General features: G+C 28.7%; 2 protein-coding genes across 4 annotated transcripts in view; one reads left to right on the top strand and one right to left on the bottom strand.

The window, feature by feature from the left end:
- The window catches only part of LOC129962580 (runt-related transcription factor 1-like), an 85,207-nt gene extending 73,155 nt beyond the window's left edge, over nucleotides 1–12,052 (bottom strand). Inside the window, exon 1 of one of the 2 annotated variants that reach the window (XM_056076380.1) lies at nucleotides 11,507–12,052. The gene's annotated coding sequence lies outside the window, so the exon portion shown is untranslated. The remainder of the gene's footprint in view (nucleotides 1–11,506) is intronic. The other variant, XM_056076381.1, reaches the window with a different exon arrangement.
- The window catches only part of LOC129962581 (uncharacterized), a 93,918-nt gene that overhangs the window by 3,375 nt on the left and 63,642 nt on the right, over nucleotides 1–26,901 (top strand). Inside the window, exon 1 of one of the 2 annotated variants that reach the window (XM_056076382.1) lies at nucleotides 12,666–12,851. The exons of the other annotated variant lie outside the window; for it this stretch is intronic. Coding sequence (XP_055932357.1) covers nucleotides 12,747–12,851 — 105 coding nt within the window. The 5' untranslated portion in view covers nucleotides 12,666–12,746. Of the gene's footprint in view, nucleotides 1–12,665; nucleotides 12,852–26,901 lie in introns of those variants that run through there. 2 annotated transcript variants of the gene reach the window in all.

Raw genomic sequence — 26,901 nt, 5'->3', positions numbered from 1 at the left:
TCGATGTATACATAAACTGCATTCCTCAAGGGTCTTCAAAGGAATTGAAATGTATTATAACCAGGAAATATATTATAACCAAAGCACCTTGTTTAACACATTTCAAATCTTTTGAAGGCCGTGGAGGAATGCAGTTCGTATCCATCGATTCATGGTATTTTAAATTAGAATGCAGTCATATTCCAGGTTTCTTTGTCTCGCATCTGTTTTCAATACACTTCAAATCATCCCCCTTTTTTTGCATGTGGAATTTTGAAGTGAAATTTGACTCCTTGTCCCATTCACTGTCTGTCCATTCATCTGTGGCTTACGCTTGACCACGATCAGCTCTCTTCACACTGAATACAAAAAGAGGTATCATTAGCGACCAAAAAGTCGAGCTTATGGGAGCCCTCACTTGTCAGCAGGGGGTAAACAGGGTCGTCATTCCCAGACGAAACTTTTCTATTATTTTGGAAGAGGAAAGGAGAGGGTGATAATATATCATTATTCAATATCTACCGTCTGGTCAGCCGAACAAAAGGAGACAACCGCGTGACATTGCTCAAGCAACTACCTTTTAAAAAAACTTCTATTGTTGAAATTGGTCTTAATGTGCGGTGCTGGAAGTAGGTAGGTGTGTTCCGACAGTTTGGCACATAAATAATCTATTAGCTCAGATTTTCTATACATCAATGTCAAGAAGGTTTTAGACACGGAAATCAAGAAGAAAGAACAAAAATGCGCGAAGTGATTTTTCCCAAAAGTATTGCAATGGTTGCTTAGAGTAAGAAAGAATCTGCCTTCAAAGAATCTATTTTATTTATTAAAACATTTCGAGGCTTCTAAATTCATAGGTGATTGTATTATAGCTCTGTCAAAGGCATTTTTATCATATTCAGTAATTTACACTTTTTTTTTTTTTTTTTCTTTCCTCAAATTCGGAATCTCGGGGTTTTTTAAATGTAAATGCAATAATCTCCTATCCAAATTGTGCTTTGTTATCAGTTTAACCCTTTAAAGGGCCATTTTTTTCTAGTCATATTATGTTAAAATATTTTTAGGCTTGAAATTAGAATAAGAAAAGGGATTCATTTAGCTTATTAGATAAATTTAATTAATTAATTTGGATAATTAATAATTAAGTGACAAACCAAGACGCATCATTTTGTGTGAGATAAAGAACTGAAGCATCTAAGTTTCTGTCTTTCTAAAAAAAATTTAAAAATTTGTCAGAACTTATGCCAACCTACATAATTTCATACAAAGATTGATAAATTTGGTGGGAAGCATACTTCCCACGGCCTTAGAAAGGGTTAAAACACAGATGAACACAAGCGTAAGTAAACGGAAACATACCACGCAAACAAGAGGATTTTTTTTTTTTTTTTCCGTTTAGGAATCAATATAATTGTGTGAAATAAAGTAACGAAATGAATTAATTTTAAATAATAATAATAAAAAGTAAAAAGACAGACAGTTTGACGTAAAACTACAAGTTCTTGCAGAAACACTTTAAAAGTTGCGAAAGCGCACAGAGGCAGAGATATTTCTGAAATATTTAAAATTTAAATTAAAATCGTACGCAGTTTTGGAATATTGCGTCAAAAACATTTTACTTCAATTTAAAATAATAAAAAATATCTTTTTTTAATAATACTAATTATGTTGCTATATATAATGTGTCTTTTTTTTCTCCTGAATTTCAACCCATTTTATTTTTTCGTATACTAAGGTTACAAAGAAAAAGCATCATAATCGTCCAAAAATTTGAAATTTTGACGAATCTTTACTTTTTAGAGCTCACAGAGTCCGATAAACGTATTTTTGGAATTATGACTGTTTGTCACTCTATTTGTGCAAACGATAACTCAAAATTACTTTGAGGTACGCTGATGAAATTGAGGTCTTTAAACCAAATTTATAAATTTCTGGTCTAGGCAAAATATATATATATTTATAAGATGGAATATTTTTCCATCACGAATGGAAAAAATAGCCCTTTGCACTCTGGGAAATGTAATAAGATGCGCATTTATGTATATAATATTTGTGAATATTTCTTTTAACGATTAGAAAATTCAAAAATATACTTACAGCTTTGATATGATTCACATTATCTAGTTATATTTAATATTGGAGTTCAGAAAAAAATTTATTAATAAGGTTGCAGAGTATTTTTGCACCAAAAATGAGGGCAAAAATTAGTTCTTTACATTCCAAAATGTAATAAGATGCATGTTTAAACACGCAATATGTGTGAAGATTCCTTTTAGTATTTAGGAAATTCAAGAATAAAGTTACAGTCTTGATGTAGTTCGTAACAGTCAATATATGAGCATTTGTTTTATACGATCTTTATAAAAATCTGCATCAATCAAATAAGAATGGAAAAAGAAAATCATGAAATATTGCTTCAGATTGACGAGTCAGATTCGTCGCAGCATTGCAAAGGGCCAAGGAAGTCTTGCGTAATATATCTGTTAAAAAAATTCTTTTCGTAGTTTGAACATTTTTAAAAACTTAGAATTCAGTTCATTTAAATGTATAACTGTATCTTGTTTTTTGTTATTAAAATACTTTAAGCATTTTTTTGAGGGGGGGGGGAGTTTCAGTCACTGAAACAATTAGATAAACTAAAAAGTTAATAAGAAAAAGTTGTTTCCAAAACTTTGTTTAATTGTGCCATATAAGACTAGTTTACCTTATAAGGATTTAAATCTCGTTTTTTAAAAAATTAAATTGCTTTTTTTTAAATTAGTGTAAAAGAAATAATTAGGATTTTTCTGAATTTAAAACAATAGCGAGTATTTTGTGATTTCATAAATGAGCATCGTCTTCTGATATCTTTTTCTCGTAAATAAAATTTATATATATATAATATCAACCAAAAATTCAAATTTAAAATTATATGAATTTGAATTTAATTTTTAAAGTGATTTCCTAATAATTTTTCAGAGGGAGGAAAAATTGAAATTCGAATATTACTTTAATTTTATATATTTTTAATTCGTCCTAACCTTCATTTTTAAATGTAATTTACTGAATGAAGAAGGAATTAAAATCTCTAAATTAACAGGTTAATCAAGTCTCCTACCAGCGATTCTGGAAAAAGGCAACGGTGGCCTCTCATTTATCTGACACGCAATTTTCCCGATAGAAATTAAACAAATGGCGACTTCGTAATGACGAGTTTATATGGCTTAATAAATGAATGATTTTAAAAGGATCAGTTTCATTTCAAAGTTTTTAAAGTTCATGATATCATTTGAACCAAAATGAATTTTAAAAGTTATGGGACAAAATACGCAGTTTTTGAACCATCTTCAAAAATCAGACTGGTGGATTAATCGTTTGAAATTTGAACCTGTCAATTTAAATTTTTATTTGTTTATCATTTTTACTTGATTACTTATTCGTTTATCATTTTTACTTGATTACTTATGTATTTATCATTTATACTTGATTACTTATGTATTTATCATTTATACTTGATTACTTATGTATTTATCATTTATACTTGATTACTTATGTATTTATCATTTATACTTGATTACTTATGTATTTATCATTTATACTTGATTACTTATGTATTATTTATACTTGATTACTTATGTATTATTTATACTTGATTACTTATGTATTATTTATACTTGATTACTTATGTATTATTTATACTTGATTACTTATGTATTTATTATTTATACTTGATTATTTATTTGTTTATTATTTATACTTGATTATTATATTATTTATACTTGCTTATTTTTCGAGAAATTATTTAGTGTTGTAATCATCAAAAATTCAACCTGTAGATTTTGAAGAATCTCTACATTTTGGATATTTTTGAGATTTAAATGCGCAAATTTATGAAATTCTGTCTCGGTCTGAAGGTAACTCAAAAACATCCTTAGTTACACAAATAAAATTTGGTATGTGGCTTTTATGCCAAATTTGAAGGTTTCTATCAAATTTTGAATGAAATCCTTTCAGAGGAAGTCTATCTGACTAGCTGTCAGATCACAAATTTGGTAAGAATAGATTACTACAAAAACAAGACATAAAATTTGGCATAAAGATTTTAGCATCTAAAGTATAGATTCTTAACAAATTTTGAATCAAATCCGATAAATTGTTGACCTGCTGTCTGTCTGTACTTTCATACACATATAAGTAGGATATCTGAAAAACGGATTGACTTAACAAAGATTTGAAATTTGTTAAGTAATCTTGTTACTAAATCAATAATTTTATGTTAAATTTTAATTTCAATGGATCAAAGAAAAGAGGGAGGGGGGACGTCCAAAATGCAATCGGTCTTCTTTTCTACAGTAAAAAGTACAATATTGTCTCCTGCACGGAACTTAAAAAACTAAACATCCGTGATGCTTTAATGGCTTTCTTTGTTCAAGGTTATAAATATATTTGTGTATGTGTGTGTTTGTAGGGGGAGGGGTGAGTGGCTAAAGCCTTTATTAAGGGTATGGGAGCAAATTTCAGAGAGACTATTCTCGCTGATTTACATATTAAAATATTTTATTAAAAAAAATATTTGATTTCAAATTTTGATCAATCTAAATATTTAGACTTCGCTGAAAAAAAATTGGAACGTGGAGACATATTTGTCTGTGAAACAGAAAATTAAAAACGAGCATTTTAATATACGATTTCGTATCAAAATTTTAGATGCGTCACAAATTGTGGATAAAATCGAGAGCGGGTTAAAAAATTTTTTTTTTAATTCTTTATCATGCATATTAACTTATTAATTCTAAGATCCAGTGAGCTAAATATTTGACATATTACATATAATTTTTATTATTAAAATCTTAGATCTTTATGAAATTAGAGTCAGATTCTTTAAGGACCGATCATCAATGGGTTTATCTATTCAATTATATGTGATGTAACTAAAAGATCCTACAAGCTAGTGGCATGGATTTTAACATAAAGATTTTGACACTTAGATCATAGGTATAGTTCTCCAAATAGTATTTTTTTTTTTTTTTTTTGATTATGCGAGAAGGTCAAATTCTACAAACTGTGGAACTAAATATACTAGAATGCTAAAGGAAGAACAATGCCGTTTTTTCATAGTTTAAGATTTTAAAAAGTAAGCAGCTGCTCTATTTTTGCTAATAAGTAACTGGAATCGTCTGCTTAGAAGAAAAATTCCTTAATCACTAAAATAAAAGAATGGCTTGGTTCTGATTAAAAATAATTTTTAAAACTAGAAATGGTGAACAATTTGTGAATTCTGAAGAATGTTTGTAATATTTGAAATCATGGAATATTGTGGTGTATACGTATGTATATCGCAAAATATTTATTAACCCTTTCTAGGGCCATGGAAAATATACTTCCAACCAAATTCATCCATTTTTGTATGCAGTTATGTCGTTTGGCATACATTCTCACATATTTTTTAATTTTTCAATAAAGCAGAAACCTAGATGTTCCGAATTCTTAATCTCAAACAAAATTATGCACCTTGATTTGTTATATAATTATCAAAATTAATTAATGAATCAAATTATATTTATTGAATAAATTGAATTAATTCTTTTTCTTAAATCTATCTCAATTCTGATATTATTTTAATATATTATATTACTAGAAAAAAAATGGCACTTTCAAGAGTTAATGATTTCAAGTAGAAAATGAAAGATTTTAATATTACAAATTATTTCTTTAAAATCTATTTCTCAGTAGTGGTATAGTAAAGATAAATAATGTCCAGGGATTAATATTTGTTAATAAAACACTTGCAAAGAAAATCTATATTCCACTTGCCTCCCTCCCCTCTCCTTAATCCGCCTTTCCCGCTATAATGCTATTGTTTCTAGTAGAAATTGACAAGGAATTGATTCAATTCAGTGGCGGATGGATCTGATTAGATAGCTGCCTAGAACCGACTGGCTGAGAGGAATTGGAGCTATATATGTAAACTATGCAATTAAAACATTTCAAGTAACTATTTTTGTTTTCAAATGTTAATAAATCAGAACGTGGCATAGTTTACAAGCAATGTTGCAACATTGAGAACAACAAGAATCTCAATGTTGAAATATGGAGATTCTTCTGCTCCATGAAATCCATGTTACGCCTTACAATTTAAAATATTTTGATGTAGACTTTAAAGTTCGGAGGGATTTTATATAGAAAAAATATTTGATTATCGATTCAGATGTATTAACAAATTTACAGTATTTATTTTACTAGAAAATTATTTTTTAAAGCAGCTTTTAATATTCTATATTTCTGAGTAAATTCTTAATGATATCGGCTCAAAAAACTTACCCCATATTTAGCATTAGCGAAAAAACAGAATATTAGCAAGAGATTTTCAGAAAATTCGTTTTATGTACGCCTGTAAAATAAATGCCTGGCACATAATTTGTGAATTTTAAATTTATTAATACTAGTACTAAAGTTGTCTAATTAACTTGCATTACATTTATTGCTGCCATCACAAAGTTATCATTTTTCTTTCAAAAGATTTATCATATATCATAAATATTAACCCGTAAAAACATTTAAAATCAAAAGCACTGATTTTCCTTGCAGAATAAATTATTCAGTAATAGCATTTTTTTACAAACGGAAACTTTTCACTCATTCATCAGGTCCCATAGGATCAATGAAACTAGTTACACCGAAGCTCTTTTTATGAGATGACCGCGCCATCTATAATCGAATTTTAAAACTAAATCGTAATAACTGAAAATAAATGTGAAAAGGGACAAAACACGTGCATGAAATGTTATATTCGATGCGCTAAAAATGCTTTTTTAAAGATTATCTCATATTGTAGAATTAATAAATAACATATTAAAATTTCTTATATATTTCATTTTTCTAATAAATATCCTAATTTTTATTCGATCCGAAGTCAGAAACTTTTTCAAATTCAACAAACACAACCTCGGAAGAATACAATTATTTATCACGCATAAAGTTAAGATTGTTACACATATGTGCACATATGAATCTTATTATTTCTGAAAATATTCGGTTTTTATTACTACTGGCATTAAAGCATATGAGTATATTATTACATCAAGATTAAATAAAAGAACTAAACAAGAAGAAATAAAAAGATAAAACAACCAAAACCGGGGGGTCGTTTAGTTTTTTTTTTTTTTTTTTTTTTTTTACTTAGGAAATTCAAAATCTTAAAAATACCAGTATCAACCTAGAAACTCCTTTTTACCAGAGCCAAATATATTCGCAAATTCTAGGTTGGGAATTCCAAACAATTTTTACATATGTGCATAAACGGTGGAACTAAAAATGACGTTTATTCGAAAGATTTAGAACAGAAATTGATTAGGATTAAAAGTCTTACAACTTTTTAATGGATTGAATATAAAAACTGCAAGATTTAAAATTATACTTCGTATGCTTTTTCTTCTGTATGAGAGGCTGAAATGAGAGAATATCGGTATCCTCAGGTGGATGCAAACGCATGCCAAGTGAATCAAAATTCGAGGAAAATCGAATAATTGTTGCCTTACATGGTTATAAAATATTAACTTTTGGCGTGAATTCAGTATTTGTACTGAATCTATCCTGCCATCCTTGGCGAGTTTGTGGGCGATTAATCCTTGTCAAGCGATAAATAGTATCCGAAATTCGAATTTGTGCTTTAGACAGGTTTTTCACAATCGGTTGAAATAAAGATTTGGCATAAAACTGCACTTGCAATCACAAAATCCCAAACCTAATTTGGTATATTTAAGCTATTGCATTTTTGAACTGTCGTGATTACATGTTTCTCAAATTACAAACCGACTAACAATTAACCCGTTGCTGATTTTGGTTCAAACTTTGATAGGCATCTATACAATAGATGTTAAATCTGTGCATCAAATCTTATCTATCTAGCTCTCTTCGCTTTGTAATTATCGTTTTAACTTATATTCGTACAGACGGACTTCCTCTGAATAGATTTTGCACAAAATTTGATAGAAATCTGCACATTTGTTGTCAAGACTGTGTACCAAATTTCAATAGTCTAGCTCAAAGCATTTTTTGAGTTATTTTTGTCACAGACAGACGGACGGATATCTTCCAAAAATGTGTTTTTTGAACTTAGGGAGGTCTAAAACGTGAAGATACGTCAAAATCTCTAGTTAATTTTTTTTTTTTTTTTTTTTTTTTTTTTTTTTACGATTACTGTACTTTCTGTGTAATGTGTATATGAGAAAATAACAAAAGCAAGTGGAATTACAAACAGAACGGCTGGTACATAAAAAAAAATTTCTGATACTTAGAAATTTGTAATCGAAAGAACATTGCCTGGTTTTAATCTCATGTGCCTACATCAGTTCCTCAATCATGCGAAGATTTCTTTTGATAAAAAGTGGGAGAAAATGTAACAATTCGTCCAAAATGTTCAAAATATCTTCTATTTTATTTAGCTCATTTCTTTTTCCTCGCCTATCCACTGAACGTTTCAATAAAACCTATTGTTAATATAACTTACCTACTATAGTAATATGTAACTATAATGTATCTACTAATAAAAGCATATTAACTTATTGCTTCACAATTACCTGCCATACTATTAATATTTCAAATATCTTTTTTTTTTTTCCGATAAAAATAGTTGTTTAAAATAAAAATTTTAAATGACATTTTCCTTCATGAGTTTTTTTTTTTTTTATTTGAATGTTTCGAAAAGACTAACTTTTTTTCCCTCTATCTAATCAGTTAAAGCTCAAATAAATCGAGAGCGTAAATTTCATTAGAATGATTTTAAATCACGTCAAAAACATCAAGATTGCCGGCGTCCTGGCATAGGGGTAGCGCGTCTTCCCCGTGATCTGGGCGTCCCGGGTTCGAGTCCCGGTTTGGGCATGGTTGTTCTTCTGTTGTTCTATCTGTGAGATGTGTGAATGTGCCCTCCTGTAAAAAGGGGTTGTGCAAGCGAATGAATGATGCGTGAGTGGCAAAGTCGTACTCTTGGTCCTAGTTGGCGCTGCTATAAAAAATAAGAGACGTTCCCCCTCAGGCTTAAATCGCTGTCTTCGTAGCAGCGGGCTTGTCAGTGGCAAGTGCCATAAGAAACAAACAAAACAAACAAACAACATCAAGATTAAATAACTTGTGTAAAATTTCAGTTCTTTCAGACTAAAAAATTGATAGAAAATCATTTTTAAAAAAATTTCTCTCGTTAGCGGGAATACCTCTCCGAAACATTCGCATATATATTTAAGTTTTATCCCTTCCCCTTTCCTGCATAAAGACTATGGATCTTTGTCAAGTCCTTGAGAGCCACAAGTGCCCAATTTCTTTTCAGAATCTGGCATATTTTATTTTCACCCTTCCGTTTTTTGATTGTTTTGTTTTTCGATCGATTCAAACCAACATCTAATACAAAATTACAATTTTAGTAGCAAGATCTCGTACCAAATTTCATTTATAAGTCGTTAAATTTTTGAATCCTGTCTTTTACATGAATGCAAATGCACAGGCTAACAGATAATCAAACGTTTCATAGATTTTGATTCAGACATTTTTGTTTCTGGTATTAAAAACAAATAAACATTGTTTACTAAGATCCTTACCAAAATTGGCATTGTAAAGTCTAGATCCAATAACAGGTAGCGTTATGATCAAATTCTTTATTTACAGCTTTATTACATAAAAACAACTTTCTCATCTAGGTTAAATGAATGATGCTATTTATAGCACGAAATTTAAACAAAAATAGTTCCTCGAACAAATTTGGAGAAAACGCCTTCACAAGAACAGCTAACAGAAGGTTGGTGTCTCAGGCTACTGCAGGGTTAGCTCTAGGAATCCACTGAATTTCCTTCGGGTTGAATTTTTCTCAGATGTCCACTTAATACCAAGCTCCTCTCCTTCTTCCGAAAAATCTCACCTTTTATCTTTCTCTCAGACTCCACCTTTCCTGTCCACTCCCTGTTACACAATCACCGTTCAGAACAACCTGAATCGTCTCTGGTCGCCCGTGGGAAATGTCCATTGATGATCCACCCTCCACAATGGGAAAAATGAAGGACATCTGGAGTGTTTGACACTCTCGCCTTTCGAAAACACGATTTATTTCCCTGGGAAACGCACGTGTGGTTCCTTACCTGGATTAGCACTAATTGGCCAGACGACCGTACTTAAAAGGAGGGTCTTCTATTTGGCAATCTGGAGGCACTTAACACTGTGGGGGTTTCGTTGATGAAGAATGGCCCGGAATGTAAATTATCGAGTGTGGGAAAAAGGAATGTCACAGTGGTCACCCAGGGAAGAAGCTGAATCATTACAGCATCCAGAGAATCAGAGATTTTTCTAAGCACCGTGCCACCTTCTTCAGGTAGTTCGATTATTAACGATTATTTTGTTCATAACATGCATTGATCTGTGTAAACTTGATTATTTGTTATTTTCAAACCATATTCATTTTTTAACTTTCAATAATGGATGAAAACCACATAAGTAAATATTTGATGAAACAATAAAAGCGGTCTGAATTTCAGTTTAAGTTGTAATCTATTGTTAGAAATTAAGTAAAAAAAAATTAATTACAAATTTCAGAAATAATTTGCCCCACTTAAATATTGGTATTAATAAAGAGATCATTTTTTTAAATTCTGAAAAAGTGCAAAGTGTGTAGTTACCCCATAATATTTTTGGAAGTTATCGTGGAAAAACGTCAAAATTCAGCTTAATTTCTTTAATTAAAATTATAATTAAAGTGTCAAAAATTTGCACCAGGGTGCCATTCTCAGCTTCGAAGTTATATTTGTGCCAAATTTTTATCTGTTGTCAAACAGACTGGTTTCTTTAGCAATATCACATGCAAATTAAACTTTATTAGTAGTAGAGATAACGAATAAACTCCCTCCTCCCCCCCCAAAAAAAATGTTTTTATCATTGAATAAGTATTATACCACAAAAAAGAAAATGCAATATAGCTGCAACAAAATGATTCATAAATAAAATTATGCTTAATTCACATTAGGGATAGGAATTAGAATACAAAAGGTTTAGTCGCCCTTAATCATTTTGATTATTGCATGCATGACATTGTTGGCTTGTCACTTTAGGTAACCTTATGATTCGTCAGTAACATTGGTTATATTTGATTTTAAATAAATCGTTTAGATATAACTTCACAGCCATGATTCCGCCACATTGTTATTAATAATACCATACAATTTTAATTGTTTTACTTTTATTTATTTTGTACATGTTTTGTAATAGAGATAGTCTCTTAGCATCGTATAGCTATTAAAAACCTAAATATATTCTAAATTTGCAATATTGTAATTTCACTTTGTCTTTCAAACTACACAGATACTAATGGAATCCTCTTTCAGCTTTCGACGATGGAAGAAAATCACACGATTAAATATATGATGAAACAATAAAAGCCGTTTGAATTTCAGGGAAACAATATATTGGTAGAAACTAAGAAAAAAATATTTTAAAAAATTGAATTTGAGAAAAAATTTGCAGTAGGTATAAATGATTAAAAAAAAAAAAAAAAATATGCCGCACTTACCACACTTCTCGGTAGTTCTTCTGTAAGACACGCAACGTACTGATTATTCTTGAGAGAACGTTCTAAGTAATAATATTTTTCTAGAAGAATTTTTCCCATTTCCCAAGATCAATGTAATGTTCTGTCTCATATTCTTTGGTAGTCCCTCATGGTGGTTTTAATAAAGCCGTTCCTAAAAAATCAAATTTAGAAGAAAAAAAAAAATCCTCTTAGATTTAACTTTCTCTTCGTTTCAAATAATCTTGTAAACGCAATAAATGCTTTGATTGCTACTATATCAACTATAAAGATTTCTTGTCACAGTTTATTGTTACGCGAACATGGATATTCATTTACCATTCGGTTAAAACTATTCAACTATTCAATCAATTGCAATGATTATATCACTTGAAGTGGTACTAAATCAAGTTGATAATGTGAATACATCACTGTCATATACCAATGTTACGTTTAAGCGCATATGAAGCTGTCATAGCTTCTTTAGAAGATATAGCATCATACGAATACATTACACGTTTTCTATTTAGAAAATTTTTTATAAGAATGTCTTTTCAATCCCGTTTCAAAATTCCTCTGATTTTGATTTCTTTTGTAGCGTTTGAGATTTGTACTCATTCACTTCATTTTTTTTCCTCATTTAAATTTTTTTCTATACCCAATCGTGATTGCATATAATTTTCCTTCGTAATTTTTTGAAGAGCCAGAAAGTTATTCGCTGGATTTAAATATTGTGATTGAGGAACGCATTTAATGCTGTTTGATTTTTTTTAATGATCATTTAGGCTCATTTAATAAACCTAGTTCAAAATGTAGATCCGAAAGTTGAAACAAATGGCTGTTTGTAAAATACATGTCGGAAATAAATGTTAAGATATATATCAATATATTGCTATAATTACTATGCTTGCATGGTGACCTTATTTGACAGTTTTACTAGGTTATTTTTCAACAAAGAAAAAATTTACCAGTTGTTACAAACAATAAAAGAGTACTTGTAAAATGAAAATGTAATACAAAAAACTGATTGAAATTCTCTAGCGAACCATGAAGAAACTATATTTCTTCAAATTCTTCTACTTGCATGATTTTTAATTAAAGCGTAGAACCGGACTTCTTCGATTTTAACCGTCATTTTAACTGTATTCTAGAAAGTGTTTTGTTTTATACCGAACAGTGTATACAACAATGACGTTTTGATTCTTCCTTAAAAGAACTTGTCGTATTATTTCTTTGAAAATCTATGGCCAACAAAGAACAGAATTCTGACAAAAATGCACCCGTTTTCAGCGGATTCACTGAGTTGTATCTAAGAAAGTTGGGAGAAAATCTCTTCCGGAAAAATCAAGTAAGGCTTAATGTTTTGAATTCGGTTTGATTTGGCTTACTTTGGATTATTATTAAGGAAGATTATGCATTCACAAAAATGCATTTAATATTGTATTGTATGATAAAAAAAGTAATATCCTGTTTATTTTTGTAATTTATACTAATTTATAAAAGTGCAATTTTTAATTGCGGCGAAACATCTGGTAGATCAGATGCAAATTTTGAGATTGATGTATTGAAACAATACATGGTTGATTCGCATTTTAAAGGGGGGGGAACAATATTATTATACTTTCTCTTCTTCTTCTTTTTTTTTTTTTGTCAATATGCTTAAGATAATGATTTGTTATACTTACTCGTCTGTTATTAAACCCCACTTTAACGTGCAGACGTAAACGGAAGTGTGAATAGTAGAAAAAAAATTGTACTATTTTATCAGTAATCGGGAATTACAATGGTATTATGGAGCTACATAACACAACCAAATACTGTAAAATCAAGCAAATAAATATGGAATGTTGTTTTATAGAGGGATTCAACCTTCAGATTATGCTTTTGTTTTAGAAATATGACAAGTGTGGCATCTTTTTGCCTCCAATTGGGCGGATAGTTTTTTGGAGGGCATTTCTAACAGATATAGCCCTAAATATATTAATAATTAATTTAAATCAGATATAATTGTAATCTTATAAATCATGAGTGTAAGCTATAAGAATATATGCAATGTCTCTTGAGTGTGTTTCTCTTAGGTCACAGCAAGAAATAAATCAAAATCTTAATGCTTGAATTGATACATGTGATTCATTCTTTCAATACAAAATAAACCATATCCTCAAAATCTTAATACTTGAATTGGATACATGTGATTCATTCTTTCAGTACAAAATAAACCATATCATATCCCTTTTATTTTCTACTTTGATTCCTTCTAGGATCTCATGGAGATCTGTGAAGTAACTACTGTAGGTTTTGAGATTATATATGTAATTTAAGATTGTTTGATTGTAAAGTTTTTGATTTCATAGCTAGATCTTTCTTTCAGTTAAGATCTCACAAATCTTTGCTTTTTTTTAATGCCTTTTTTTTCTTTCCATTTATTCTATCAAATTATAAAAATGTGTATTTCTCTAATCTTTAATTTATTTGTGTTCAGTTTGCTAATCTTTGATAAATGGAGTTAAATCGGTTGATTTCGTAATCGCATGATAAATGTAACTGTTAAATCATTAATTCTCAAATTTAAATAAAATCGATGCAATCAAATGCATAGATGCAATCAAAATCTTTACAAATTTAAATTGCATTTATGTGCACAAGTTTTTATTTCTTCCGTGATTTCAAAATTTCTTTTGAATTATGTTTAAAATTTTAAGGCATAGATAACTGTAGCATAAAATTTTATTCCTAAAAAATATTTTTAAATAAATGATAAACAAATAGCTATTATTTTCAAATTTTTTGCATCTGAAAAATAAATCAGTGTAGAAGAAATATACGTTTCAAAATGTCAATTTACATTCAAAATGCTGTTAATATTTGGCCTTTTACAAATGAAACTATTTATGATTTAGGAAATATTCATTGATTTATCAAGGAAAACAAAAGATAAATAATAGAATGCAATTAGTTTAGTTCTGAAGCGAAAATGTGTAACTATCAACAAATAAGGATGCTGGTTTCAGTGAGTTAATAAAATTTAAATATGTAGTTAAATATACAGATTTTTGGAAAAGGAAATTTGGGTTTAATATTTATCATCTATAATATTTATAATATTTATCAGACAGTCAATACTGAATAGATTTGATGTAAAATTTGATATGAATCTACATTTTAGGTCTTTTGATATGCACTTTCAAATGTATGTATTTAGTAATAAAGAAAATTATGACATAATAAATTAAATAAATGAAATTTGGTACATAATCTTGTGACTACAATTGTAGCTCTTTGTCAACAATTGTAGTTGTAGCTTTAGTCGATCAAGTAGAAAATTCTCAAAAAAACGCATGTTTGACTGTCAGGTTCTTGTATATTAATTGCATGCCATGGATTATTTGTCAAAGTTTACTCACTAGATTGAATAAAAATATTAGATTCATGTCAAAGATCTATATTTCTTATCCACTGTCATATCACTATCGGCATTTACCTTTTGCAGCATACTATCCTTTAAATTTTAGAATCAAATTTTAAAAAATGTATATATTCTATTTATGCCTATAGGAGTACCTGGAATAAATTTGTGAAAATTGTATTCAACCTTTTGAATTCTGAGGGTTTTCCATCAGCTGGAACAGCACCAGTATAGCTCTGAAAATTACGACTAAATGAGCATTGTATTGAAACTTGAAAATGTGTAAAATGTCTTGCATTTGAATTGAAAAAAAGACTAATTTATAACTGTGTAACAGATTTAGCGTGAACAAAAGTGCACCACAAAGAGGCTTGCTCAGGTTAGCTGTTGGAGGGCAATGCTTGAACCATTTTTGTTGTTTTGAAATAATTTAGTTGATCACTGAGCCTTAGTTTCAATACCTTTAATTTACAGTGAAATATTAACTACAATTATATTTAAATAAAAAAAAAACTATGATATATATATATAATAATGTTTACACAATTATATGAAATAAATGTTAGCAGAATCCAAAGAGCAGAAAACTCTGCATTTTCCTTCTTTTAAATTAAAATTTTTTTTTTATTAAAATACATTGATTTTTTTTGTTGAATCAGATAAATTTTTATTTAATAGTTGCATATTGTATATTTTATGAAATATTTTTTAATACATACAAAAATTTAAATGCTATATGTTTTTACACTCTATTCTTAAATTTTTAGCTAATGCTTTTGGCAACCTGCTGCTTTGCTTAATTTATTGATTATGTTTACTTTAATTTAAATCTTTTGTGTAATTTATTGTACATGACCCTTCCCCTCAAAAAATATTTTTAATTATCAAATTGCGACAGACATCAAAGCTACATTATTTTAATAGCTTTATGCTTACGTTGTTCATTGGGCATATGAACCATCCTGATTGAATCAAATTTAATGGCATCATAATCCTATTAAAGGCATATCTGTTGAAAATCACTGTATTCTAGTTTTAGTAATGCAGTAATTCTCTTATCACATTCCCGATATAAACTGCATAAATATTGTACATAATCCTTTTTCCTTAGCTTTCAGTGATGAAAGAAATATTTGCTTGAACAAAGAAAGTGGTTTAAATTTCAGTTCAACAATATAATCCATTGTTGAACATTTCGTGAAAAATATTTTTAAAAATTACTCGTATTTTGGAAAGAATATGCCTAGCTGTTAAATGAATAAAACTGAAGAGACAATTTTTAAATGGTATAAAAATTCGTTTTGTGCAATAATATTTTTTTGGTATTATCACTGAAAAACTCTAAAATAGTGACTAAATTTTAATTAATTTAAATTTCAGAAAATTGCTCTCAGGTGCTCATCTTCCAATGCCTATTTGTATCAAATTTGATAGTGGTAGATCAGTGATTCTATAGAATACTAATGCATAGACATACATATGTTCTCTTTTATTATTAATAGAAATAAACTTGTTCGTTTGATCATTTAGTTAAATTTATTTAGCTTGCTATATTTATTGGTTATCGCTCTTATAAATATATTAACAGACTGGCAGTCCATCCTTTGATGCATTGGTTTAAATTTTACTGCATATCTTTAATTCTGGTGATAAAACTGTTAATGAAATTCCATCCATTCAGGTTAATGATTTTTTAAGTTAGCATATTCATATGCACATGGATAGGTAGACAGACAAGTTTTATATCAATGAGTGATTTTGACATGCTTACCGAGAAATCATACATTAATCTTAAGTCTTAACACAATTACTTATTAGGCAACATTAAGCCTATTTTAGCACTTGATTGAACTTTTTGTTTTAAGTCTGTTTCTTTATTTCTTTTATATCTTCTTTTTTCTGACTCAATGTGCTCTTTGATGACACGAGGAATTGTCACCAGAAAACTTCTAATAATATTTTGCTCCTCTGGAACATTTGAATTGTACAACTGTAAAAATATTCAAGTAATGAAGCATTCTGAAATTTGTATCAAGTTTTGTTTATATTTGACTGTTGTCATTCATTAATTATTAATAAGCTTGATTTCTGCACCATGTACATTAGAGTTTGAATAAATGTTTTATAATTCATATTTAATTTTAAAAATCAATTGACTGTCAGGTTTAACATTTTTATTAGTAAACTAATGCAACTATATGATGGGTGTATGTTCTCTACCAACTACAGAAATTAGGTGAAAACTACAAAGTTATGGATATTTAGTGAAAAACTGCAGATAGTGCCAAAAATGGCCTTTTCCTGAATCCTCACTTACAGCAATGTTAATGGATAATAAACATTTTTTAGCTTGGTTAAGAATAATAAAAAAAAAAGCAGAATCTTGTTTCCATATAAATGCAAAAACACGAGTCGCTCTTTATTACAAAACACATATGGAAGTTTGCTATGATGTTAAACTGGACATTGATGATTTTAAGAAAGTTGCTGTTTAATTAAAAAAAAAAGTGAGCAAACAAACTATATTAATTTGCTTGATCAACAAAATTATATTTTGTATTTTATTAAGTAAAATTATTTCACTTATATATTTAATCAGTAATAAATGTCTGTTAAATAATTTTGAGTATTGTTTAAATTAATTAAAATTCTTTGGAGATATCTATTTATAATTGCAGATATTCATTATATGTAATTTATTTGTAAGAAATGCTATGGATTGCTGGGTAACCAATGTAGAGGGTATGGTAGTGTGAAAAAGCTTTATGATTCTGTCATTGCAAATTATTATTATAATTATTAATTATTTTTTTATGAACTATATGAGAACAAGCATGGGTTTGTTAAGAGTTAATGAAATCTGCATTTGGTATGGTACCATTGATACTATTTAATCTACTTGAGCAGGGCTTCTTATGTGTCTTCCTCTTACTACTCCTTTTAAAGTGAAAAATTTTTTGCTGTTCCATTACCATCAGAATAATTTTGATGTTATTCAAAATTAAAGAAACAAACAGGGTGTTAATCAATAATAATATGAAAATTATTAATAACAGTTATTTAATTACTTTGATATAGCATTGCAATCTGAAAGAAGAAAGCTCTATGAAAATTTTCCTTGCTCTACTTGGGTTGTGACTCACAACTTAAGAAGCTCTGTCTCAGAACATATAATATAGCATAAAATTTTCTAATGGTATTATGGAAGCTGCTATACTAAGTAAGTTTTAATAATAAAGAATATTTGGAAGGCATAGCTATTATATTCTCTGTAATAAATTACAGTCAACTATTTTTTATTGCAGGTTGATGTGTTGACACTTATGAATGAATAATCTCTTGTTATATTCAAATGAAATATCTTGAAGCAACTGGTAACTATGTGAAACCAAAAATCATGGCCTACTCTGCAGAAGAATCTTCACCTGTTGAATATTTAGAGTCGTGTTGCATTTGTGATGAAGAATTTTCTTCAGACACTGAACTTACAAATCATTTGTTGGCACATACAGAAGAGGAAGAATACAAAATTAGACTTAAAAAGTTTGAGGAAAAGAACGCAATACCTGGAAACTTTGTGGGACAACCTATAAAGAGAAGCTCCAGCCAGCGTTCGAAATCTCCCGAAATAGTAGAATTACTTAGTGATGAATCTGATGATGAAAGTTCAAAAAACAAAAAGCAAGCAGGAGCATCTGTTGCCAGTAACCAAGTCAAGACTGCTGCATCTACTAGTGTCATTAAGTCCCCTCCTCCAAATCCTCAAACTTCAGCTCAAGCCAGTCCAACTCCTAATGCTTCACAGTTGGGTATTTATAATTGCACACAATGCTCTATGGTATTTAATGATCTTAGACTTTACAAAGAACATATATCAACTCATGAGAAAGCAAGACCTTATGCTTGCCAAATATGCAATAAAAAATTTGCTTACAAAGGTACTTTGCGACAACATTTGCATTTACACATTGGGGAGAAAAGTCATGAATGTAAAGTATGCCATAAGAAATTCTCGATGAAACGGATGTTGAGACAACATGAAGAAAGTCATGAATTGGAGCAGCGACAAGGATTGGTGATTAGTAAAGTTTGAAAGGAGAAAGGCTTCTTAAATTAAGAATTTTTGCCCTATGTCGAGACAGAAATAAACAAAATTGTTTTTGCCAAACCTTTCATACCTTTTTTTTAAATATTTCATTTGTAATTAAACATTAAAGTATCATGATGTAAAGTAAGTCAAATAACTTTTTTGGGGGGCTTTATAAGTAATTGTTGATTAAGTATAAGGCTGAAAGTATATAAAGGCATGTGTTTTTAAGTATTGAAATGAGTTATTCTACAACATATTGCCCAGATTTATCTATAACTGTTTTGCCGTCTTTCAGGTTATACTCTAATTCCATATCCATAAAACTTCTTATTTTTATTGGAGGAAAAGTTTAGCCAAATGCAATATCGTAAGATCATCATTATTATCATTTTTAGCTTAAAAATTTTTTTCCCCAAGGAACCAAATTAATTGTAAATGGAGCAGTTCACATTCAAGATAGTCTTCAATAGTTTTTGCTGAATGATCAATAATATATATAGTTCAACACTGTATTAATAGGATATAATATTTTTTAGATTTCTTGTATCTGTTCTTTAATTTGCACATTTTAGTTCGATTAATTGTAAAATGTACATGTTTGAATTATCTGGTTGCAAGATAAAATTTGAAATTATTTCTTTGCCATCGCATCAAACTGATAAAATAACCTGTTGCTTATGAAGTTTATTTATGGATTTAGTATAATTCCGATTGTTTCTACTTAATTATTCCATGAATTCTTTTAATTTATCTTTTTGTAAATTGCCCTTTTTCCATCTCTAATTAGCAAGTTTTAAAAAAAGGATAACTCGTATTTTATAAGAAAAATGTTTGGTGTCATTGCAGGTACCTATAAAAGTTTTATGTTAAGTAATTTATTTGGAAGATTTCTTTCAATTCAAGAAAAAATTGTAACCAGTGTCATTTATTGTATTATACAATCTGCCCTTGATTTGGTTTTTACTAACTTTTAACTGAACAACCAGAATTTTGGTAATCCTTGAGTAAAAAAATCAAATCCATTACTTTTTGTGAAATTACAGCCCCCCCCTAAAGTATCAGTTCCAACAGGAAAATAAAGCTCTTTTTCTTTTTCCATATTTTTTTTTCAATCTCATCAAACAAAAACTGTACACATTATCATTATTAAAAGATTTTTAATGTGACTTTATTGCAAATCAAAGATATGGTTTTATATTTCAAAATATATACAAATTCCTAAAACTACAAACTCCATGAGGAAACTATATAACTCATATAGTTTCAGTTTCCTCATGTAAAACTATATGAGGAAATAAATATACAGTTACTTGCCAGCCTAATATCAGTAATTACTTTTATTGCCTTACTTCATAATTTTGGTTCCTTATAAATATTTGGAGAGAAATAATTAGATCCTGAAATGTTTCCTTTCTAAAGGGATCAAGAGTGAGGAAAATTTAAGAAGCCATAATGTGCAAAGTGGTTCTTGGAAGAAGAATGAGAAGGAAAATGTAATACACATTTTGGGGAAAGGGATTTTGAACAAAAGTCTTCAGTCTGATAAATGTTATGATTATCCGCGTTTTTGAACTGGTTCTGTGAAGCTGAAAATAGTGTTTGCTGTATAAAAAGCAAATGGTATCATTCATTTTTTTATATCATTATTGTTTAATGTATGTAGCTGTCATAATATATTTATAAAAAGAATATTGCATTTAGAAAATATTCTTCCGAATTCCTGTATAGTATTAAGGAAAAAAATGTGTACTTTTTCAAAATTTTGAATATGTTGTTAAAATAATTCTATTTTCTTCATTTATCATTCATTCATTTTTGCATCATTCATTTTTTTTTTTGGAGGGGAGGGGATAAATTTTTTTAAATTTAAAATGCAATTTAAAGTACCATTTTCTGTACACTATGAAGTGTAGTTTTGAGTATTATTGTTTTTCTTTGAAATTTATATGTAATAGATCCTACATATTTCTTTGAACTGAAATACATCATTTTATAAAATCATTTTAACAATATTTATTGAAGATTTTGTCATTTTAACAATATCCCTCTATATTTTTACTACATTTTTCGAAATAATTGGATAAGAATTTGACAATTTTCGATGATTCTTACACCATGCAAAATAATTATGCTTTTTATTTCAAGATTAAATTTTAAAAAGCAGTTTTGTTTAAGTTTGCTTTGCGTGGTAGCTAGTAATTGCCCATTTTCATATTTACCTTGTAGAATATTTATTTATCTCTATGGATCTCTTATCTATTGTGTAAAATATTTGTCTATGTCTGAAGTATTGTGAATTTCTATGTTGTTCTTAACCAAAATTTTTAGATGGGTGAAATAATAATAAAAAAAAAATGTGATTTATAGAGCATTATATGTCAGCAGTTATTGTATTGTCAACTCAAGTATACATATGTTTCAAAAATGAATATACATTCTTAATAATTACAGCATGTAAACAATATATGCATCAAATTGATAAATACATCAGAGCTTTATGGTTCTAATTTCTGATTAAATTTCTGATTAATTACCATCAGAGTTAATATATTAATTTGAATTATCAATTATTTAAAGGTCCATCTTGATAGCATTTTTGTGTTTACATGGGTAGGATAAAGAGGATTTGAATTATCTTTCACATGTGCTGAATCTCACTCTTTTTTTTTTTTTTACTTACTATACCTTAAACATAATGTATTTAATTTAAGGTTCTTTATAATGCAATGAAACTGACATCGAAAGAAAATGTTTTCGTGTTGATGTATGCTTAGCACCCCTTTAACGTCCTCCAATAATTATCAGGATTTTACATTTGTGTTATTCAATTTAAATTTAAAAATTTGGATGTATGTTATTAATTCTTTATCTAGTAAATATTTAGAATCTGTATACATTGTTTTGTTACCCCAGTATATTTATTCCCTTAAGAGTCTGTTTAAATATATTCCAGAGATTTAACTTCTTGTTTCATAAATTTTGCCGAACTTCTATTAATTAAAGCTGAAGGCAGAATTTAATGTTTATGTATGGGTATAGAATGGAAAATTTTAATATTAGTTGTCAAATCAGATTGATTTTTGAAATTATTTTTAGTGACTAAAATACCTTTGAGAATAAATCATTTATTCTAAATCATTTAGAGACAAGATTAATGCATTAATGTCGAAATTAACTTAAAGGATGAATTTAATTAAAATTACTCTTAATTAAAATATCTGCAAAATAAAATTAAATTTCCAAAAAATAATTGTTCTTATTTTTTTTTAGAAAAATTATCAAAAAAAGATCAGTAAAAGAAATTCTTTAGAATCTTCTTATCGATATAAAATTGTTGAAATGTAAAATATCATAAATAAATATTAATTTTGGAATTCTTTGTATTACATTAAAAATGTGTTCAAAAAATTCAAAATGATGTTTTGATTTTAAGATCTGGCTTTAACATAATACATACCAATGAGAAACTATCTGAGAATAGTTAAGGATTTGTTACACAAAATTTTTTTTTTTTTAAAAAAAAAGAAAGTAATTGGTTTAATTATTGAAATAAAAAATGAGGATGCAGGGCATTAATGGGTGTTATGAAGCTTTATTTTAGAGTGATCAAATTTTAAATTTTGCAAATAAAGAATAATGCATGCAGTACTACTTATAAAAAGAACGAATTATTGTGAGCTAAACTTTTATACAATTATTTTTATCCAGAATTCTGTCATTGTAAAAAAATAGTTTGTTTTGTCATTTTTTAAAATTTACATTTGTCACATCCTAGTATTTTACCTAGAATAGGAACAATGTTATTAATTAGAATAGGAACAACATTTTTTTCATACAAATTAAAATTTTTGGTTTAATTTGTGTGTTTTGTTACTTTTTCACTTTGTTTTCATCTTTATCTAATGTAACAATTTTTAACTAATTTAGATCTTTGCTCTTCATCATCGTTTTTGTATTGAGAAGTCAATATTATATTAAAATATATCAATTATTTATTTTTCACAGTTGAGTTTATGAGTTAAAATTCAGTTTAGTTTATTGTTTTTATATGTGCCATTAGCTGTATGATGATTTGAATTGTTAAAAATTTAAGTTATAATATATCTTTTATTGGACAATAAAGTTTTGTTTGTTCATTCGAATTTTCTAACTTTTTGTTTGTAACTCTTAATATTTTTAAATGAAATATAATTTTTAAAAGGTACATTTTTTAAAGCATGTTTTTTTTCAGTTAATGAAAAAGAAATATTTTTAATAAAAAATATAGTTAAAAAAAGAAGTGTGAGGTGCCAATAGAAATATTTTAAACAAATTGGAATTTTAATCACATTTATTATATTCAATGTTTCACGTCTTTACGATTTTTTTAACCTCGTATTTTTAATATGAGCTCCCCCCCCCCACTCTCATTTTTGCCTTACTAAATACATTTATAATTTTTTTTGTACATGCTTTTGTTGTTACATATATTACATTTCGTTACTATAGATGTTATGGAATCTTAGAATCACATTTTCGACAAATTTACTATTAGACGTGCGTATGGAATTAATCATTTACTTAAAACTATTCTGAAAATGTTAAAATGCTGCATTAATATTCAATTTCTGATATGATTTCTCATCAGAAGCATACAAACTCATACATTTCTCATCAGAAACATACAAAATTTCAAAAATCTGTTGTAACAAGAAGTAGGCGGAAAATTGTTTACTTTATTTCATGTTTCTAAGCATGAAAGGAACTGAATAAAAGTTGTAACGAAATATTCTTTGTTATCTAATTGATATTTTTATTTGAAACGACGGAATTACATTTATAGTATGGTATTAATGTTCTTAAAATTAATCATCGGCACCCCACCCACCCAAACCAGTAACAGGAATCGAATCCAAATGCTTTCTGAGTAGCTAGTGTTTTTGATACCATCGATAACTTTATAAAGTCTTTGAAAATATCTTAGCAGTATTTTCGAAATTTATTGTGGCCTGGTGGTAAGAACTCGGCTTCGGAACCAGAAGGTTTCAGGTTCGAGATCCGATTCCATCAAAGAATCGTCGTGTAAGTGGGCCTGGTGCACGTCAAATCCGTCGGGGCTAAAAGTTCTCCCGCAGGTGTGGTGTGGAAGTTTGGTAAGGGGGGTGCCAGCTCAGGTGTCGTCCTCGTCATCTGACCGGGGTTCCAAATTGCGGGGTACGTCCCAAAAATAGCCTGGTGTTGCTTTAAAACGGGACGTTAATAAAATTAAACTAAACTCGTAATTTATTGTATCAAAAATTTCAATAAAATCGAACAAAATGAGCTGAATGCACGAGCTCCTCATATACGTTACTAAAATTGAAATGGGTCATGACCAAAGAACACCGGTATACGACTTGTTGTTTCAGAGAAAATTTCAATATAAAGGATTTGAAGCAATGTAGTCTGGCTGTACATATAAGCTATATGGCGACAATTCTCTTCGCTTATGACCAGAGTTCATTCATTTTGTGTTGTTGCAAATGACTTTTTTTTTTTTTTTTTTTTGAATCAAAGAAAAGTTTTATTTTTGGTAGTGTGTCAGGAACTGAAGTCATGGAATACCTGTAGGTATAACACAATTCAGCGTTTTTTCTAAACCGAATTTTATGAGTTTTAGATCGATTAATTTAATGTAATAATTTAAAATTTTTAATATCTCACTTTTTGTACATATTTGTTCATTTTATTATTCAATTAATTAATCATATTTATTTTTACTTCTGGGCACTTATGTTTAGCATATTTCATTAATTTATGAAGTTCAGCTTTTTTACATTTTCGTATACGTTGTATAGAGAAAGTATAATCAACATCAAAAATATTCGAACTCGATATTTTGACGAATTTTTATGTTTTGGATCTGCCTGAGTTTTATATCATTTCTACCAATAATATTTAATCATAGTTAATTCTTTTGGATGAAGGAAGATTTTTAGAGAATTTAAAAATTTATTTTAAACCCGAGGAAGTGGTCCGAGCATTTTTCTTAAGTCTCCATCTCTACTAATAATAACGATGAATCTGTCTCTCTCTCTCTCTCTGTGTGTGTGTGTGTGTGTGTGTTCGTTGATTCTCTAAATATCAGAATGTTTAACCTACAGCTGCCAAATTTGACATATATATACCTACCTTCGAGAGTGGGAATTTGCACCTTAGAGCTATATGTGTGAGAGAGAGAGTAATGATATCTTTTAATCTAATTTAAATCCTAATTAATTTCCAAATTTTTATCTTAATTTAACCCATATTAACTTCATTCTAAAATGGTTTCTTATTTCCTGATTCAATTCCTATTTCTTTATTTAATTAATGCTACACGCATTTAAGAAAATTGTAAAATCAGCAGTTCTCACTATCTGAGGGAATGCTTTGAACCTTCTTTTAGAAATGCCTAAATTTCCTTACCTAAGTACCTTAATAATTTCTTTACCACGTTTCAATAAAATCCCTATCAAAATCTCATTGTAAAAACTACTGAAAGTAAAATTTCGGACTCTTTCGCTCTTGTGTTGTGATGTAGACTGACGTATCTTGTCGCTTCTTGCTTGTACATAAGTTATGCCTCCCGGGGTAGAATAAATCGAGTATAAAAATTCAAAAGTTTATTTCAAAAATATTATTGCACAAAAATGAAGTATATACTGCCTCATATATTTTTTTTAATGTCTATTGATGTCAGTTTAACAATTACGCAAATTTTTATTTTGGCATTTTTTTACAAAAATACTTTTTTGGTTAGTTTCTTACAATGTTGAATTTTTGTTCTTAAATTCAAACTCTTTTCATTATTTCATTAAATATTTAATCGATTGTTGAAAGCTAAAGAAGGGTTCTGTTTAGTATTTGTGTAGATTGAAAGACGAATAGAAAGGTGAAGTTACAATATCACGAAATTTAGACGATAGAGGAACCGGATATTTACATTTTTAATAACAGACTATCTCCTATGTTAAGGGACTATCTCCATTAGAAAGATTCATGTACAAAATAAATAAAAGTAAAATAATCAAAATAACATGACTTTAAAGACAGACAGTTTGACGGAATCATGAATATGAAGGCATATTTAAGCGAGTTATGTGAAATCGAGTATAAGCAATATTCTTTCCGAAGCAACTGGTCACTTGATCTCTAATAAAGGTATTTGTGTATTGACTGCATATTAGTGGCGAACTACAGTTATAAAAATGGTTGACCATTCACATGTAAAGATTAGGTTTGTACATTCACATGTAAAGACGATAACTCAAAAATGCAACAATTTAGATAAATGAAATTTGGTAAATAATCTTGCGAAAATTTTGTTTCTGTGCCAAATTTTGGTTCCCAAGTCGAAAAAAGCGCAAAGATTCATATTCGGTTTTCTTCATTATATTACGAAGAACAAAACGCTCATGTGGGAGACGTTTACGGTCTTGCACAAGGTCAATTATTTTTATGTTTGGGCAAAAAGATAAAACTTTCTTTTGTACCTATGCGAGAAAACTTCTTGGAAATCGTTGCCGCTAGTTCATTGTTAGGGTTTTATTACTGATAAAACCAAATTATTTTCCAAGGAGTGAAATGATCCTCAACATTGTTTACCAATCTTTTTCCCGCCTTGCAAAGAAGGAATAGTGTCTGTTCATTCGTTATATATGTATATAACTCTAACGTATGTGGCATAGACATCGTTCTTATTATTTATTGTTGAATGGCAACAGTCAAATATAAATAGATTACGAATGTATTTGACTCCTTCATAAATTGTTTTTACACCTGCATTTATTCCAATGCATCACTTAGCTCTTTAATGAAAGAGCAAAATACTTTTAGAAATGCTAAGAAGGATCGTACAGTCACCAAAACTTTTATTCAGTCAAATGAAAGAAGATATAAAAG

The sequence above is a fragment of the Argiope bruennichi genome, chromosome 3, assembly GCF_947563725.1.
Source record: "Argiope bruennichi chromosome 3, qqArgBrue1.1, whole genome shotgun sequence".
NCBI classification, from domain to species: Eukaryota; Metazoa; Arthropoda; class Arachnida; order Araneae; family Araneidae; genus Argiope; species Argiope bruennichi.
This window is presented reverse-complemented; position numbering and strand designations above follow the sequence as displayed.